This window comes from Macrotis lagotis, chromosome 2 (assembly GCF_037893015.1).
Source record: "Macrotis lagotis isolate mMagLag1 chromosome 2, bilby.v1.9.chrom.fasta, whole genome shotgun sequence".
NCBI classification, from domain to species: domain Eukaryota; kingdom Metazoa; phylum Chordata; class Mammalia; order Peramelemorphia; family Peramelidae; genus Macrotis; species Macrotis lagotis.
The window spans coordinates 330,785,141-330,801,472 of record NC_133659.1 but is presented as its reverse complement, the minus strand read 5'-3'; the positions used below and the strand labels follow the sequence as shown (position 1 = coordinate 330,801,472).

The window sequence follows — 16,332 nt, the reverse complement described above, 5'->3', positions numbered from 1 at the left end:
TGCCTTCTCCTCCACCCCATGATTCCCATGCCCCAAGGGGCCTTCACTTTCAGAAGAGGACTGGGGGAGGGGGGAGCAGGGCAACAGGGCCCTTGTCAATCCCCAAAGCTCCAGGGTCACCCTTCCCAGTGGAATGTCTTCTGCAGCCTTGGCCCCCCAAACTGTGGTCTCCCCAGAATGTACAAGGAGAAGAGGCCCCAGGAAGGCAGGGCGGTCTGAGGCAGTGGGGGGAGTTGGGGGAGACCTGCAGGATCCCAACGGGTCGGGGAGAGCAAAAGAGCAAATGACTCCACCTTCTGCCCTTCCTTCCCTCCCTCCCCCTCCCTCCTCCCCAGCCTCAGCAGCCGTACAGTCAGACAGAGCCGTCCAGCCGAGTGGTGGTGAGCACAGCGAGCTGGTGTCTCTGCGCTATGGCAGCAGCCTGAGGCCCCCTGGGCCCCCCAGCTGAACCCAAGGGATCCCAGCCTCTCCAGCCCCCTGCCATCACCGCCCCACCTTGGGACTCCAGCTGAGGTGAGCTCCCTCCCTGCTCCTCTGCCCCTCTCCCGGCCCCCCCACACCCCACTCTCTCTTCTGCTAGTGGACAGCAAAGGGAGTCTGGTAGAGGCTGAAGGGAGCCCCCACCATCCCTTCTGTGGCACCCCCATGGCCATTCTTCTTCACCCAGATGGGCACCAGGGTGAGCGGAAGGCTACATGCGTTTGGCCCTTTCCCTCTCTTTGCCACCTGCCTGGTGCCCCTGCTCTTGTCTCTGAACCTTGGGGTGGGGGGGATAAGGGGAGGCTGATGGAAGCCTCAATCCCTCTCCTGCCTCCCCTCATCTCTGGTCCCCTCTTCCCAGATGGGGCACCAGTGAAAGGCAGGGGGAAAGGTGAGAAATTGGGAAATTCCCAAAGAGAGATTATGTTCTTGAGGGAGTCCGTTTTTCTCTCTTTCTCTCCACAAACCCACCACCTGAAAGCAGAGAGAAACAAAAAAAATCCTCAAATCCACCCACACCAAGAAACGGTTGGGACAGGGTTGGGGGGGAGGGGAAGGGGGAGGAGGTCTTTCCCTGTCTGGGAGGGACTTGCAGGGTTGGAGTCAGATCCCCTGGGCCGCTGGGGCTGGTGTTCACTCTCTGCCAAGGTGGGGACCTGGGGGGCTGGCCTGCGGCTCCAGCCTTGTCTCTCTCTCCCCTCTGCCACCCAATTGGGCTGAGAGCCAGGGCTGGGGGAAGGGAGGACCTGTGGGTGCTCCCCAGGAGCAGGAGATTGGGACGCACTTCGGCTCCATCTCTCTCTCTCCCCCTTCTAGAGCAGAGGCAAAAGGGATCCCTGGCAGAGGGGCCCAGAGGAGGAGGGCGAAGAGGAAGGAGCCATAATGAGTGAGGAGCAGGACCTTTCGGAGGTTGAACTGAGCCCCGTGGGCTCCGAAGATCCTGGGTGCCTGTCCCCCGGAGGCCCCTCCATGGGGCCGGATGGCTCAGCCCTCCACGCCAGCCCTGGGCCCGGAGAGCTGGGCAAGGTAAAGAAGGAGCAGCAGGACCCCGAGGTGGACGATGACAAGTTTCCCGTGTGTATCCGAGAGGCCGTCAGCCAGGTGCTCAGTGGCTATGACTGGACCCTGGTGCCCATGCCCGTCCGAGTCAATGGCAGCAGCAAAAGCAAGCCTCACGTGAAGCGGCCCATGAACGCCTTCATGGTGTGGGCACAGGCTGCCCGGAGGAAGCTGGCCGACCAGTACCCGCACCTTCACAATGCGGAGCTCAGCAAGACCCTAGGGAAGCTGTGGAGGTGAGTGCCTTGGGGGTGGGGGGCAAGCAGACCTAGGGAAAACAGGGGCTCCATCCTCTGGAAGGGATGCCAGGCAGGGGACGTGGGGGCAACCCATCACCCATTCTTGACTCGGGTCCTGGGCTCTAGAGCTGGAAGGGAGGAACTTTGGGAATCATTTTTCCAATGGTGAGGAAACTGAGGCCCAAAGAAAGGAAAGGACTTGTCCAAGGTCACATTGGTACAAGGTGGTAGGACCCAAATTTGAACTCTGGTCCTCTGACTCTCTGACTCTCAATCCAATACTCTGCTAGGCCATGTAGTTGTCTCCCTCCCAGGACGGCTAGAAGATAAGGGGTCCTTCTTTGCCTCGTTCTCACATGTACCCCAGAATATTTGAACCCAAGACTCTTTAGTAGTTTCTCCCTTCAAGGGAAGAGTCCATGGAGCCACTAGCGCCCTCTGGTGGTTGGTATCTGTTGGGGGGAGGGAGGGGACAAGGAGCTTGCGTTGGGTTGGGTTAGGGACCATGGGTGGATACACAAGAATACAGGATCCCAGGACCGCAACTTGGAAGGGCCTTTAGAAAGCAACCATCCAGTCCATCCACCCATCCATCTAGTCCACCATTGTACAGATGAGGAAACTGAGTCCTCATAACCGACACGTCTTCCATACTTCCCAGCCTTGAGAATAGAAGAGGGCCGTGGGCCCAGACAGAGCTAGGAAAAAAACAAGAACCCTGGGGACAATTGGGCCCAAAGCCCAGTTCTGCCATTTACTAGCTGTGGGACATCGGACAAGAGGTTTAACGCCAATCTTTTGGGGTCTCAGTTTCCTCATTTGCAAATTGTGGGGAGGGCTGGACTAGAGAACTCTAAGAACTCTACTGGTTCTGACAGACTATGATTTGAAAACCGTGTGTGTGTGTGTGTGTGTGTGTGTGTGTGTGTGTGTGTGTGTGTGTGTGTGTGTGTGTGTGTGTGTGTGTGTGTGTGTGTGTGTGTGTGTGTGTTTCCTGGAGAAGAGGGGAAGGAAGGATGAAGAAGAGTGAACTTTTCTCCCATCTGAGTCCTCAGAGCCAAAGCCAATCCCAGGCTACCAAGGCGTTAAGAGAGGAGAAAACAGGGAAAAGAAAGTGAAATCAGTAAGGAGAAATGTCAGACCTATCCTTGCATACCGCTGGTCCCCATGTTTTGCTTTCCCCAGGCCTGGCCTCAGAATGGCCAGTTCCAGGTCCCTCATGGCACCAGTTGGCACAGGCTTCCCAAGTCCATCTTCCTTATCTCCCGGCATGTCCCATCTCTGCTTCTGTTCTCTAGTATTCCTCAGTCTCTTTCTTTTAAGAACTAAACCAAAAAGTAGCCCCAAGAGGAAGAGCCCCTGTTCCTCCAGTATCAATGGGGCATCCCCTCATCCAATGCTTTACTCTCTTGACCTCTCTCTCCCCAAGACCTCCCACCATCCGGCTAGCCAGTCTGCCCCCAGGACGCTCTCAGGTTGTCCTCCCTCCTGGCGCCATCTTCCCTCTTGAGACTCTACCCAGGGATTACCAATACCCTCCTCCTCCTGGCAGGCTCCCCCCTACCCAAAGTCTGGGCCAGGGGCAGCACTGCCCAGGATGGTCATATGTCTCCTCATCCCACCAAGCCTCTAGACACCTTTCCCCAAACAGGGGACTCCAGCCCAGAAGGAAACAATATCTGCCCCATCCCCCAATCTGTATCTAGAAAAGGGCAGGTCTTCAGATCAGGGGACCTGGGCGGGTCCCTGCTGGCACCATGCCCTGTCCCACAATTCCCCACCTCTATTCCCTCCATTCCAGTCTCGAAACTATGCGCCTTACTTTCAGAGAGTGATAGAAGGCTGAGCAAGGACACTGGAGTTGAAAATTGGGGTCCCAGTTCCCAGACCCATCATGCTGAGGACATGGGCAGCTCCCCTCCCCTCTGGACCACAGTTTCCTCATTTGTAAACATCAAGGTGCTGACCTGGCTCTGACGTTCTCTGTTCTAGACTCAGATATTCCGTATTCTAGGGTCCTTTAAGTTCTGGGATTCTGTGTTCTAATGTTGTGACCAATTTTGAACACCCTGTGTTCTAGAATTCCAAATAGAATGGATATAAGAACAAACTTCGCCCCCCGCCCCAGCTACCAGATCTCTCTGCTTTTAAACACAGGCCCCCCAGATTGGCAAAGGTGGAAGGGAAGGGGGGTTTTGAGGGTCTCAAGTATAAGAGCATCGCCTACTCTAGCTCCCCCCCGCAGTGTAGCCTGCCCTACTCTTGCCCCTAGCTTGTCCCTGTCGTTCATCACACACACACACAGCACCAGATCCTCTGAATTGGCCCAATGACCGGGTCCAGGGGTGCCAGTCCCAAAATGTTATGAGTTGGAAGGGCTTGGTCTCTTGGTCCCATTCTATGCGGCGGTTTTTTGAGAGCCCTGTCCCTAGTCACCCAGATCTGAGAGCTTCCCTCCATTGCAACCCCAAGGCTTGGAGGATACAGGACAAGAAGGGGAATCCAAAGACCCCTCAGAGATGCTGGGCCAAGCCTAGTGGCCCCAAGTTTCCTTGGGATAAGCTGGGGATGAATAGCAGAGTCTAGTTGGAGAGACAGGGATCCTTGGCCCCGCTTCCGAGTCTGATGTAAATCTGGGTGTAGGTGGATCCCAAGTAGCTGGTCAGGAAAGTTGGGTGCCAGAATAGGGAAGGGTATGAGACAAGGAGAAAGAGAGAATGGCAGACTAGCTTCGGGGAGAGTGGAGAGCTGAGATGGGGGAGGGCGAGGAAGAATGGGAGACAGAGGAAGTGTGGTAGGAAATCAGAAATCAGAGCAAACAAGAACCCCACCAGCTGTGACACCCTGAGCCCATCACTTCACTAACATCTCACCTCAGTTTCTTTCTTCATCTTAACCAGGCAGTGTGAGGGTCAGAGGGCTTGGGGTCAAATCCTACCTCAGCTTCTTGCTACCTGTGTGACTTTGGGTAGGGCATTTTCCTCCTCTGTGAAATGAGGACTGGATGGTTGCGGGGATTCTATAATCTATTTGCATCACCTACTACCTACTTCACCAGATGGTTGGAAGGAAAATACTTTCTAAACCGCTGGGGCTTATTCTATCAAGTTTCAAGCATTTATTGAGCACCTACTGTATGCTAAAGGATATGCCCAAAACATCTACTAAGCGCCTGCTGTGAGTCAACCGTTGTCCTAAACCCAAGGGGTACAATGACCTCAAAAAACATATACTGTATGGAAGGAATCCACTCTGTGGATAGCTAGGAGTCTATAATAGATGCTGGGGTCGGGGAAGGAGGGCGCTGGCAGCTGGGGGAGCCCTCACAGGCCTGTGAAATCAGCCCTTCCTGGGGGAGGATTTGCCCACCCCCCCAAATTCCAAGTCCCAACATCCCCGCCGTTCCTCCACCAGATTCCCCCACCCTGGATGGCCCAATTGGGCCACAAGACGCCTTCCCCCGCCTCAGTCTCTTACACTGCAATTGCTAACCAGCCTCGGAAGATGGGCTGGGGTAAGCAAGGGTAGGGAATGAGGAAGGAGAGAGCACTAGGTGTGGCTGCTAGCCCAGGCAGGGCCTGGGGGGCTGCCAGGCAGGCTTCACTGGGCAGACACCCAGGGAAGCGAATCTTTTTGGTGTTTGGGGCATCAGGTTGGGAGTAGGGGACACACACGGCCAACCCACCAAAGCTCTGTGTCTTCAGGGGGAGGTCGGAAGGCTAAGCTGGCCAGTTCCTCCCAGAGCACCTGGGAGCCCCCCACCTCAGGGAGTCTTCCAAGAGGTTTGCTAGCTCAGGACCCCAGGGGATGGACAGCACTGAGACTCTTGGAACATCTCCTGCAGAGACTTCTTTCAGGGAGCTTTTTGGGAGTGAGGGGAGAATGGTAGGAAAGAGACTCCAACCTCCCCGATAACCCCAATCCCCTTGTCTAGAACGTTCCCTTTGCCCGGAAGGATGAGATGGGATCATCAGGAGTGGGGGACAGCTGTTAGGGGAGTGGGGCTGGGGGAGCTTCCATGAAAGAAGACACCTCCCTCCCCTACTCCCAGCCCACCACCCCACTAGGAGATCTCAGATGTACCTCTGCTTCTTAACCCCAAATTTTCTGAGATCTTAGCTGCTTAGCAGTCAGGGCTGGCACCCATTGGGAGAGAGGACCTAGAACTGGGAGGATCTAGAGTCAAGAGGATTTTTAGGACCTAGTGCTGAGAGAATCCAGAGCCAGGAGGACCTCAAACTGGGAGAACCTAGAGCTGGAAGGCCTTTAGCCCAATTTCTTCCTTTCCCAGAATGAGGCTCCTTAAGTGATTTGCCCAGGGTCCTAAAGGAACTAGGAGATGGAGCAGAGATACAAACCCAGGTCCCTGATTCCAAACTTGGGTCCCTTTTTTCTACTGTTCTGCTCAAGGGCAGGGTTCAAGAGAATGGGGGCAAGAGAATCCAAGGCAGACTGGTTCAGTCCCAGAAGCCTGGACTTGGCAAGCATTCCTGAAATTCAAAACCCAGCTCGGCCACTTGTCCTGTGTGAACGTGGACAAGTCATTTGCTCTCTGGCCCTCAAGAGAGGACAGTCAGACTATATATCTATAAAGTCCCTTCCAGCTGTATGACTCCATGATCCTTCTGAAACCACTAGGTGCCAACCAAGCAGACAGATTTAGGCTGGGCATTGGGGTTTAGGCAGGGAAAGGAGGAGATTTGGGGTTGTGCTTTAAGGTTAGTGTTAAATTGGAGTCAGAGTTGGGATTGGATGTATGGGAGGAGGGAGGGCAATGCTCCAACTACCCCCCCCCAGCTGACATCCTTTCCTCCCATTACATTCCTCAAAGTTGGACACCCCCCCCAATCTGGGAGACTCATGTCCCCATCTATTTCCACCTAACCCTGCCCAAGAAATCTCAGACTTTAGGTCTCTGGTGAGAGGGGGCTCTCCTAACCATGCTTAATGCTGGGACTGTGATTTTCCTATAATAAACACCCCCAAATTCTACAGCCAGGTGGTATAGAGTTACAACACTGGATTTAGAGTCAGGAAGACCAGAGTTCAAATCCTGATTCAGACATAGACTAGCTGGATGACTCTGGGCAGGTCCCTTACCCTCATCTATAAAATGTGGAAAGTAATAGCCCCTACTTTGCAGGGTTGTTGTGAGAATCAAATGAGCTAAGATATGTAAGCTTTGAAGTTCCATAGAAACGTTAGTGCTATTATTATTATTATTAGTAGTAGTAGTAGTAGTAGTAGTAGTAGTAGTAGTAGTAGTAGTAGTAGTGGTAGCGGTGGTGGTAGCAATAGTAGCATTATTTTAGACTTCCATTCTAGTAGGGATCCGAATGTCACACTGATAATAGTTGATGCATCCAGAACTTTAGGGGTTTACAAAGTCGTTATCTCCTTTTTACTCTTGACAATTCTATCACTCCCATTTTACAGATGGGGAAGTTGAGGCTCAAAATGTCAAGGATCACAGAATTAGAGGGTTTCTGAGGAAGGATTTGAACTCAGGTCTTCCTGACTCCATGCCATTGCTCCATCTCTTCCCCCAGGGTACCTAGGCTTTGTATACACATTCCCTATATCCTGGTGGTCCTTAGCTCATGGATGTCAGGTCAGAAGAGAAGGCAAGTCCCAGGCTTTGATGGGCAGCAGATAGCAGGGATGGAGAGTGGCTGACCTTAGAGATATTGTAGCCCACTTCCCCCCTCATATAGAGGAGAACGACTTGTCCAAGGTCAAACAGGTAGCAGACGAGCAGGCTGGAGCTGACGGCCCAGGCCTCCGGGCACTCCCTCCTGCCTCCAGCCTGCCGGGCAGGGGTGGGGAGGAGTGGCTCCTGGCAGCTCAGAGGTTTAAGGCTCAGGAATGAAAGTCTCCTAGGAATGCTGGCCAGGCAGGGATGCCTGGCATGACCACTCCCTCACACCCAGCCAGGGGGGAGGGGGAGGCCTGGCTGCCTGGTGGGCCCCTTCCAGGAGAGCTTAGTATTTTCTCCACTGGTTTGTTTCTTTGCTCCTTGGGGGCCCCCAGCCTCTGCCCAATGACTTAGGGAAGGGTCCCTTCCCCAAGAGATCCCTCCCTTGGGAAGGAAAGGAGTCCCCCGGCTCCCTCTGTCTCTGCCCTCCTCTCCCCTCAGTTGGATGTGAGCGGTGTGGGACAGTGGCTGACATACCGGCAGGGCGGGGAGGGGGGTCCGGGACACTCCAGGGCCGGATCCCCTGGATGGTTTGGACAGTCCACTCCCCTCCCCATAACAGGAAGAGAGCTAGAACTGGAAAGGACCCTGGACATCATCCAGTCAGGCCCTCCTTTCACAAATGGGAAAGCCAAGGCTCAAGGAGGCAAATGACTTTCTGAGGTCCATGAAGTAGCAGAGGTAGGATTTGAACCTAGGTCCAATGTCTGGCTCCCACTTTACCGGAGCCAGAGAATGTCTCACTTGGGATGGAGCTCAGTGAATCCAAGAAACAAGACCAGTTCTGTCCAAACCCGGACAAATCTGGGGCAAGCAGCCTTGCCCTTGGGTGGATTTCCCTCCTGAAAGCTGAGATGGGTTAAAAGAGTTTGGGGGTCTCTAGGTGCGAAGGGTTCTTAGGAAGCCCTGGCCTGTCCCTGGGGGGTGGGAGAGAGACAGAGAGAGAGAGAGAGAGACAGAGAGAGAGAGAGACAGAGAGAGAGAGAGAGACAGAGAGAGAGACAGAGAGACAGAGAGACAGAGAGACAGAAAGAGAAAGAGACAGAGAGAGAGAGAGAGAGAGAGAGAGAGAGAGAGAGAGAGAGAGAGAGAGAGAGAGATTTCTGCTTCCTGGGTCCAAGATGGGATGGGAGTTTTCTGAGAGGAAATCTAGATTTGAGGGCAACAGAGAGGCTGAGGAGAGGGACCCCTGAGAATCACAGGGTCTCAAGCTGGAAGGCATCTCAGGACTCACTGATCCATCCTTTCACAGAGGATGAAACTGTCTTAGAGAATGGCAGTGACCAGAGGATCCCTGCCCTAGTCCCCATGGGCATCTTGGGTCTGCCTTTCCAAGGAAAAGAAGCCAAGGCAGGAAGGGTTCCTTAGAGCTGTATGGGTCCAGGCTCTGGAAGCTGGGAAGATGACCGGGGGTCCGGACCCTAACGCCCTCCCCACCAAGGCCCCCAGCCAGGTCTTCTCAGTCTCTGCTGGGAGGTTTCTGGCCACCTCATCCCACATCCTGCCAAGTCCCACCCCTCCTAGCATTCCAGCCTGGGATGGGGGTGGGGGAGAAAGAAGACAAGAAAAGACTTGGGGGCCATGACTTCAAGGATCTGAAGGGATTCGACGGGGAGATTAGGAGTCATACCAAAATACAGACAAGATACAGAGACAGATTTCCCTTCCGTGAAGACAGATTTCCCAACAATGAAACGGCTAGAAGGGAAATGGGCTGCCTCAGTGGTCACTAGTGATGCTCATCCCCCAAAGCCCTCAAATGCATGCTGGATGACCCCAGAGGCTCTAGAGAGAGAAGCCCTGTGTGTGTGTGTGGGGGGTGATCTCCAAGAGTCTGATTCCCTCAGATTCCAAGGTGTAGGACTGAGGGCCGGACCCTCAGTAGGGGCAATGATAATATGATAATACCAAGAACTGGCATCTCTAGAGCACTCCAAAGTTTGCAAAGCATTGATATAGGATTTTAGATTGAGGGACCATAGAGGTCGACCTTCTCACTTTGAAGATGAGGAAACTGAGGAAAAGAGGTTAAGAAACTTGCCCAAGATCATATGGGGGCAGGTGCCCCGTGAAGGATTTGAACCCAGGGCTTCTGGTTTCCAATGGCTTGTGCTACTGTCAGGCACCCATTAGATTTCTTTTTATTCCCACAACCCTTTGAGGCAGAACCTGCAAGATTGGACAACTCACCCCCTGTTCTTCCACCCCTTTCCTCTCCTCTTCCTCCTGCCCCCTTTCTCTCCTCTTCCTCCTTTGCTCTCCTCTCCTCTTCCTCCTGCCTTCTTTCTCTCCTCTTCCTCCTGTCCCCCCTTTCTCTCCTCTTCCTCCTGCCCCCTCTTTCTCTCCTCTTCCTCCTCTCCCTCCTCTCTCCCTCCGGGGCACCCAGGCTGCTGAATGAGAGTGACAAGAGACCCTTTATCGAGGAGGCTGAACGGTTGCGGATGCAGCACAAGAAGGACCATCCCGACTATAAATACCAACCTCGACGCAGGAAGAACGGGAAGGCCACCTCCGGGGAGGGGGAGGCTCCTGGTGATGGAGAGCCCGGAGGGGCCGCCGCCATCCAGGCCCACTACAAGAATGCCCACCTGGATCACAGGCACCCTGGCGAGGGCTCCCCCATGTCTGATGGGAACCCAGAGCACTCCTCAGGTGAGTGCAGATGGGAGGGCAGGTGATGAACTGGGGGCGGGGGGCACAGGCTGGGGGAAGGGGCGAGAATGACAGTGAACCCCAGGGAAGGGATTGGGGGTGCAGGAGCCACAAGGGCAAGATCTGATTGATCTTGCCCTTCAGGTCGAGGAGAGGAAGAAGTGAGGTCTTGGGTTCCTCAGCTTGCTTGGGGATACCTGGCTCCTCAGGGAGCTTCTGGGGAAGGAGGGATCGGTGGGGGTGGAGGGAAGATCCGGGATCCATGACAGCCCGTCTGATAGGACAGCATCTCTGAACTTTATGAACCCCAGATTTGATGGAGAAAACATCACCCTTGGGCAGATATGAGATGAAGATGAGGACACAGTCCCTGTCCTGGGGAGCCTAGGTCAATGAGGGAGATACAAGCCCCGTCTGGTGGGTGCTGCCCCTAGCCCAGTCCACAGCTTCTCCTCTCTTAGACAACTCATCTGGAAGGGTGGAGTGTGTGTGTGGGAGGGGAACAACCCCCCTCGAGATGGTTCTAAGGGGATCCAAGACAATGGGAAGCTCAGTCGTCTCCCAGAAGGTTGAGGCAGATGCCCACATGAAGGGAGCCAGCTTCTCAGGGTGCTCCCAGTCAGCCCTTAGGGGAGTACCCATTCCAATAAAGGAGATACAGGGTGCCCCCGGCTCTAAAAATCCACTCGTGATTCATCTGTTCCCATTTCTGTCTCTGATGAGCTACTCAAGCAGTGGGGAAGGGAGTTAGATGGGTCCTTGCTTGGGGACTACCTACTCCCAACCCATTTTACAGATGAACAAAGTGATTGTTGGCAAGGTCACACCAATACTGAGCAGAGACATGCTCCAAACCAATTCTCCTTTCCTTAGATCCTGCACCCTTCCTTAAAAGGGTGGCCCACCCCCCCTGACAAGCTGGGGAACCCCTGGATGCTTTAGTGTTGAGCTAAAGACATCCCCAAGACCCTGAACAAGGTGAGGGTGATAAAAGCCAACCTAGGTTAGAGAAGAAGAGACATGGCGTTAGGCCCGCTCGGCCAGTGTTCCTCACTCCCAGCTAGTGCTGAGGGCGAGACTGAGAATCAGACCCAGAGAGAGCAAGGAGAAGCAGAGATAGAAGAGTGTTGGCCCCCCGCCCTGGAGACAGGAGGAACTGTGCAGCTGGTGATTCACTGGGGCCAGCCATGGGCAGACGGGTGGACGCTCCTACCTGGGGCTCCAAGGAGGGGAAGGATGTGGCTCCAGGGACACAAAAAAGGAAACTTGTGAGCTGGGAAACAGCCTGGCAGGAGGAGACCCACCCCAGTGGAGGGAGGGTCTGTAGAAGAGAAGAACATCTCAGAGGAGATAAAATGAGTCCAAGCTCAAGGACTGTGAATGTTAGAAGGACTTGAAGAATCAATGGGCAGGGGCAGCTGGGTGGCACAGTGGATAGAGCACCGGCTCTGGAGTCAGGAGGACCTGAGTTCAAATCTGACCTCAGACATTTCATAACTACCTAGCTGTATGACCTTGGGCAAGTCACTTAACCCAATTGCCTTGCAAAAATAAAAAAAAATCAATGGGCAGAAGTCAATGATTATTTATTGATCCCCAATTGTATACAGGACTCTCTGCTTCCTAATGGGGATTCAAACAAACAAATGTGGAGTAGGGCAGGGAAAGAGAGGAATCTATAATTGGAGGTCCAGTGGGACCAGAGCATAGGAAAGACTCAGACATGGCACTCCAGGAGGGTCACACTTTCTGGTCAAGGAAGTCACGGACAGTCAGACAAGTCAGTGGGTGTGTTGACTGATTGGGTTTTTAGCCAGGAAAGTTCCAGGGGCTTCAAGGGAACTCCTACCTGAGCCATGAGATCTGTGAGGTGTGGGTAAATGTTTAACAATCAGCTCACACATCCAAGTTTAGTCTGAAAGATAACATTTTCTCCATCACTTTCTTAAGTCCAGGCCATGTGCAAAATAGTAAAGTGCATCCAGATTTATGGCTTTGGTGGATGGCTGATGTGTAAATGCTCACTCTGAACATTTAGCACTCAGCTTGAAGCTCAAACTGACTCCTGCTAGGGTGCTGATCACACAAAGACCTCCGAGGTCATTGAGTCCCACTCTCTCAGGAAACTGAGGCCCAGAGCTGGAAGGACCTCAGAGGGCCTCTCATTTTACAGGCTAGTCCACACCTCTGGAATTCTAATCTTGCTTATGGCAGACCCTGGGCCTCCCGCTTTACCTCTGGCCTCGGTTTCCTCACTGAACTATAAGCAGCAATTCCTTGGTTTCAGGGACCATGCTTGTTTCCCTGAGGGCCCTGCATACAGCGGGTGCTCAATAAACATTCATTGTTCGGTCTGTAACATGAGAGAATTGGACTCCATGACCTCAGAAGTCTCTGAATGGTTACTCAGGAAAAGGTCCTGCCTATCAGTAGTGGTAGCTCTGTCCAAATGAGCATTTATTAAATACCTCCTGTACCCAGGGCCTGGGACTACAAAGATAAAAATTCCTGTGCTGGGATCGGAAGTAGAGGAGGAGAGTGAGGAAGGGCCCACTAGCTGTCTTCTCCCATTAGGTGTGAGCTCCTTGCGGGCAGGGATTGTTGAACTTATTTCTGTGTATCCACAGTAGGTGCTAAATAAATGCTTATCAATTGCTTGCTTGGAGGATGGTTTGAGCAAAGACACAAAAACAAGAGAAGTCTGGGATGAACAGAAGGGTGGAGAGTAGTCCACCAAAGGGCCAGCAATCATTAAGTGCTTACTGTATGCTTTTGACCTCCCAAAGGGAGGGAATAGGAGATAAGGCTGGTGGGAGCCAGGCTGAGAAGAGCGGCAGCATTATAGTTAGTACCAGAGGCCTCGAGGAACCAGGAGAGGTTTTTGAGTCAAGGAGGGTCACCCCAGAACTGGAAGGCTGGATGGGAGGCAGGGAGGTCAGTCAGGAGGTCACTCCACAGGATGGTGCAGCGAGGCTGGCAAGAGGAAGGATGGCACGGGGCCTCAGCGGCCTGTGAGCTCACTTGTTCAAGGGCTGATGAGGAAAGTGAAGCTCCAGAAGAGTGACAAACACATGTTTTCTATTGCTGGTCCCTCAGTCTGTCATTCAATAGCATTTATTAATCACCTGCTGTGTAAAAGGCTATGTTGGGTGCTAGGGATGCTAAGACAGAAACAAAAATCATCCCTTCCCTCTTAGGCTCTAGCCAAGGAAGATGACATGCCTATCGTATCCTTACATCCAAAATCTAGGCCTGATAAATTCAAGGTGACTTTAGAGAAGGTTCTAGCATCTTGGGGCAAGAGTTCAGGTCAAGGAGCTTTGTCTTGGAGAAAGAGAAAGATCCTTTGAATTCAGGTGAGGAAGGAGAGCATTCCAGGCATGGCGGGGACAGCCAGGGCAATGGCATGGAGGGAGGAGATGGGGGCCTGGGCCAGTTTGGTTGACCCACCGCATATGTGGAGGGAGAAGAGGAGCTTGGGGGCCTGGTGGGTGAAGGCTGGGGATGTCGAACAGAGGACAAGAGCCAACAGGCTCCTAACCCACAAATGCTATTTTCTCTCCTCTCCCCTATCCCCAAACCCCAGGCCAGAGCCATGGGCCCCCCACCCCTCCAACCACCCCAAAGACAGAACTACAGTCGGGCAAGGCAGACTCCAAGAGGGATGGGCGCTCGCTGGGGGAGAGCGGGAAGCCCCACATTGACTTCGGAACCATGGACATTGGTGAGATCAGCCACGAGGTGATGTCCAACATGGAGACCTTCGATGTGGCCGAGTTTGACCAATATCTGCCCCCCAATGGACACGCTGGCCATCCCGGGCACGTGGGGGGCTATGCCACGGCCGGTTATGGGCTGGGCAGCGCCCTGGCAGTGGCCAGTGGACACTCGGCCTGGATCTCCAAGCCCCCTGGTGTGACCCTGCCCGCCACCTCGCCGGCCGGTGTGGATGCCAAGGCCCAGGTGAAGACGGAGGCCTCGGGCCCCCCAGGCCCTCCCCACTATGCAGACCAGCCGTCCACCTCCCAGATCGCTTACACCTCCCTCAGCCTGCCGCACTACGGCTCTGCCTTCCCTTCCATCTCTCGCCCCCAGTTCGACTACTCCGACCACCAGCCCTCTGGACCCTACTACGGCCACTCAGGTCAGGCCTCTGGCCTCTACTCAGCCTTTTCCTACATGGGGCCCTCTCAGCGGCCGCTCTACACCGCCATCTCTGACCCCAGTCCCTCGGGGCCTCAGTCCCACAGCCCCACACACTGGGAGCAGCCTGTGTATACGACGCTCTCCAGACCCTAGAGGGGCCCTCCGGAGGCCGCACCCCCTCCCCAGCCTTCTCCCCTCTCTGCGGTCAGCCACAAAACTGGAGGGGGCTGAGGAGGGCAAGGACTGTCGAGTCTCCTTCCCTCTTACCTCGAGAGCAGCCCCCACTCGCCTGTCCTGGTCTAGGCGGGGCCTCACCCACCCAGGACCTCGGGGGGTACTGTTCTGGGGAGAGGGTGGGCACTGCAGCCCAGCTCCTTCAAGGTAGCCCTTTTTCCTTCCTCGGAGCCCACAGACTTTGCTTTTCTCCATCGGGGAAGGAGGAAGCCTATCTTGGATCCCACAAAGCCCTGGGACACCGGCCCAAGATTCAGGACCCGACCTCACTGTGGGGGAGGTAGAGATCCCTGAGGGTCAGCCAAGTGTGCAAGCGGATGGAGGGGAGGTTCATGGTGCCTCCCCCAACCACTAACTGATTCTACATAGAGGAGGGCAGTAGAGAGGGACCTCTTGGGACAGGCTTGGTTCCATGACCTTCACTGCCAGCCTAAGCAAGGATCAGAGACTCCTGTTCTGCTATTTTCTTTGCTAAATGAACTGGGGGGGGGGGGGTTCACCCCAGGCAGTGATGGGGAGGGGAGCTGCCAGGGAGGTGGGGAAAGGATTTAGAAACATCTAATGGGAGGGATTGCTGACTCCTGCCCCTCCTGCCATGCCTACCCAACCAAGTGCCCATCCTATATCCCCATGTCTTTCCCCACAATAGTTCCCACTTCCCTGACCACGTCCCAGTTCCCTAGAATCCCAGATGGGAGAGGTCAGGCCAACCTACTTTCAGAGTTTGGCTCCCAGGCCCCGGGGAAGGCAAAGGCCCCTTTGGCCTGGCAGCCAGGACCTCCCTGAGACACCAAAATATCGATATGTACGTTCTCCTCCCTTGTGCCATTGACCCTATCCACCCAGCCCCCAGCCCCAACCCCAACCCATGGTGTTTGAATAAACTATGTAGCTTGTGTCTGTCCCCCTCTTCCCAACTCCTCAGGCCCACCGGCCACATGTAACGCATTATTGCTCCCTTTCCCCCTATTTATCTCAGTAGTCCCTTGCCCAGTCCCCTGCCCAATCCCTATTAACTCTGCATTAAGCAATCCAGAATAATAAAATTAAAGGTTTCAGTTACTGGCCTCCTGGGCCTGGCCTTGGTCTGTCTGTTGGGAATAGGGTGGGACAAAAGGCAGAACTTAGAGCTTGGACTCCCAGAATGGCAGAGCTGGAAAGAAGTTTAGGAGTCTTCTGGGAGCCGCAGGGAAGGGGCCGGGGCGGGGGGGGGGGGGGGGGGTGTCTATCACCTAGCTGGGTTGGAGGTTGGGAAGTGACAGCAGAGCCAACCTCCTGCGGGTATAGCTGGATGCATGTACACCCTCACCCCCGGGTATACACAGGCACATTGCCCCCCCAGCTATGAGTGAGGTCAGATGCAACTCTTTTTAGGGGACATTTCACATCTCCATTTTACATGTACCACCGATGCCCTTCTCCCATCCCTGCCCTTTACATAATCAAGTTGGGAAGACCCTATGCTCCAACTTCCACACCCAGGGAGAGGACAGAGGGGTAGCTTGGCAGGGGAGGGGCTCCTCAGGCCTGGAGGCAGGAATGCCCCATGGAGGCCTGGGAGGTGAGGGGCCTGAGGTTCAAAGGGTCCGGAAGTCTCTGAGTCTATTCACACAGCTCCAGGATAAAGAGTTTGTTCGACTGGTCCTTGGAAACCCAGCACCCGGCTGCCCCTGCTGCCTGCAAACCACCTGGCCCAGATAAATGACATCCTCGGGTCCTGGAGGAAATGGAAGCTGTGATTACTGAACCATGGTCAGTGCTATTAAGAGGGGAATGGGAAACCCAAGATTGAAGGACAAACATCCCGATTCATAAATGACTGACTCC

At 54.3% G+C, this 16,332-nt stretch overlaps 1 protein-coding gene across 2 annotated transcripts; it reads left to right on the top strand.

The window, feature by feature from the left end:
* Positions 1–365: 365 nt before the first annotated feature.
* Positions 366–15,599, top strand: SOX10 (SRY-box transcription factor 10). 2 transcript variants are annotated; one of them, XM_074226905.1, is made up of 4 exons: positions 366–513; positions 1,302–1,775; positions 9,860–10,125; positions 13,712–15,599. In XM_074226905.1, the coding sequence occupies exons 2-4, from the start codon at positions 1,363–1,365 to the stop codon at positions 14,422–14,424; spliced, it is 1,392 nt and encodes a 463-aa protein (XP_074083006.1). In that variant the 5' UTR covers positions 366–513; positions 1,302–1,362; the 3' UTR covers positions 14,425–15,599. The 2 variants fall into 2 exon arrangements, with proteins under 2 accessions (XP_074083006.1, XP_074083005.1); XM_074226904.1 differs by having other exon boundaries at positions 1,297–1,775.
* The last annotated feature ends 733 nt before the right edge of the window (positions 15,600–16,332 follow it).

Excerpts from the sequence above, each read along its gene's own strand:
- SOX10 (XM_074226905.1), top strand. The coding sequence starts at position 1,363 with ATGAGTGAGGAGCAGGACCTTTCGGAGGTTGAACTGAGCCCCGTGGGC. Across the intron at positions 1,776-9,859 it reads ACCCTAGGGAAGCTGTGGAG|GCTGCTGAATGAGAGTGACA; the intron begins GTGAGTGCCTTG and ends CGGGGCACCCAG. Across the intron at positions 10,126-13,711 it reads GAACCCAGAGCACTCCTCAG|GCCAGAGCCATGGGCCCCCC; the intron begins GTGAGTGCAGAT and ends CCCAAACCCCAG.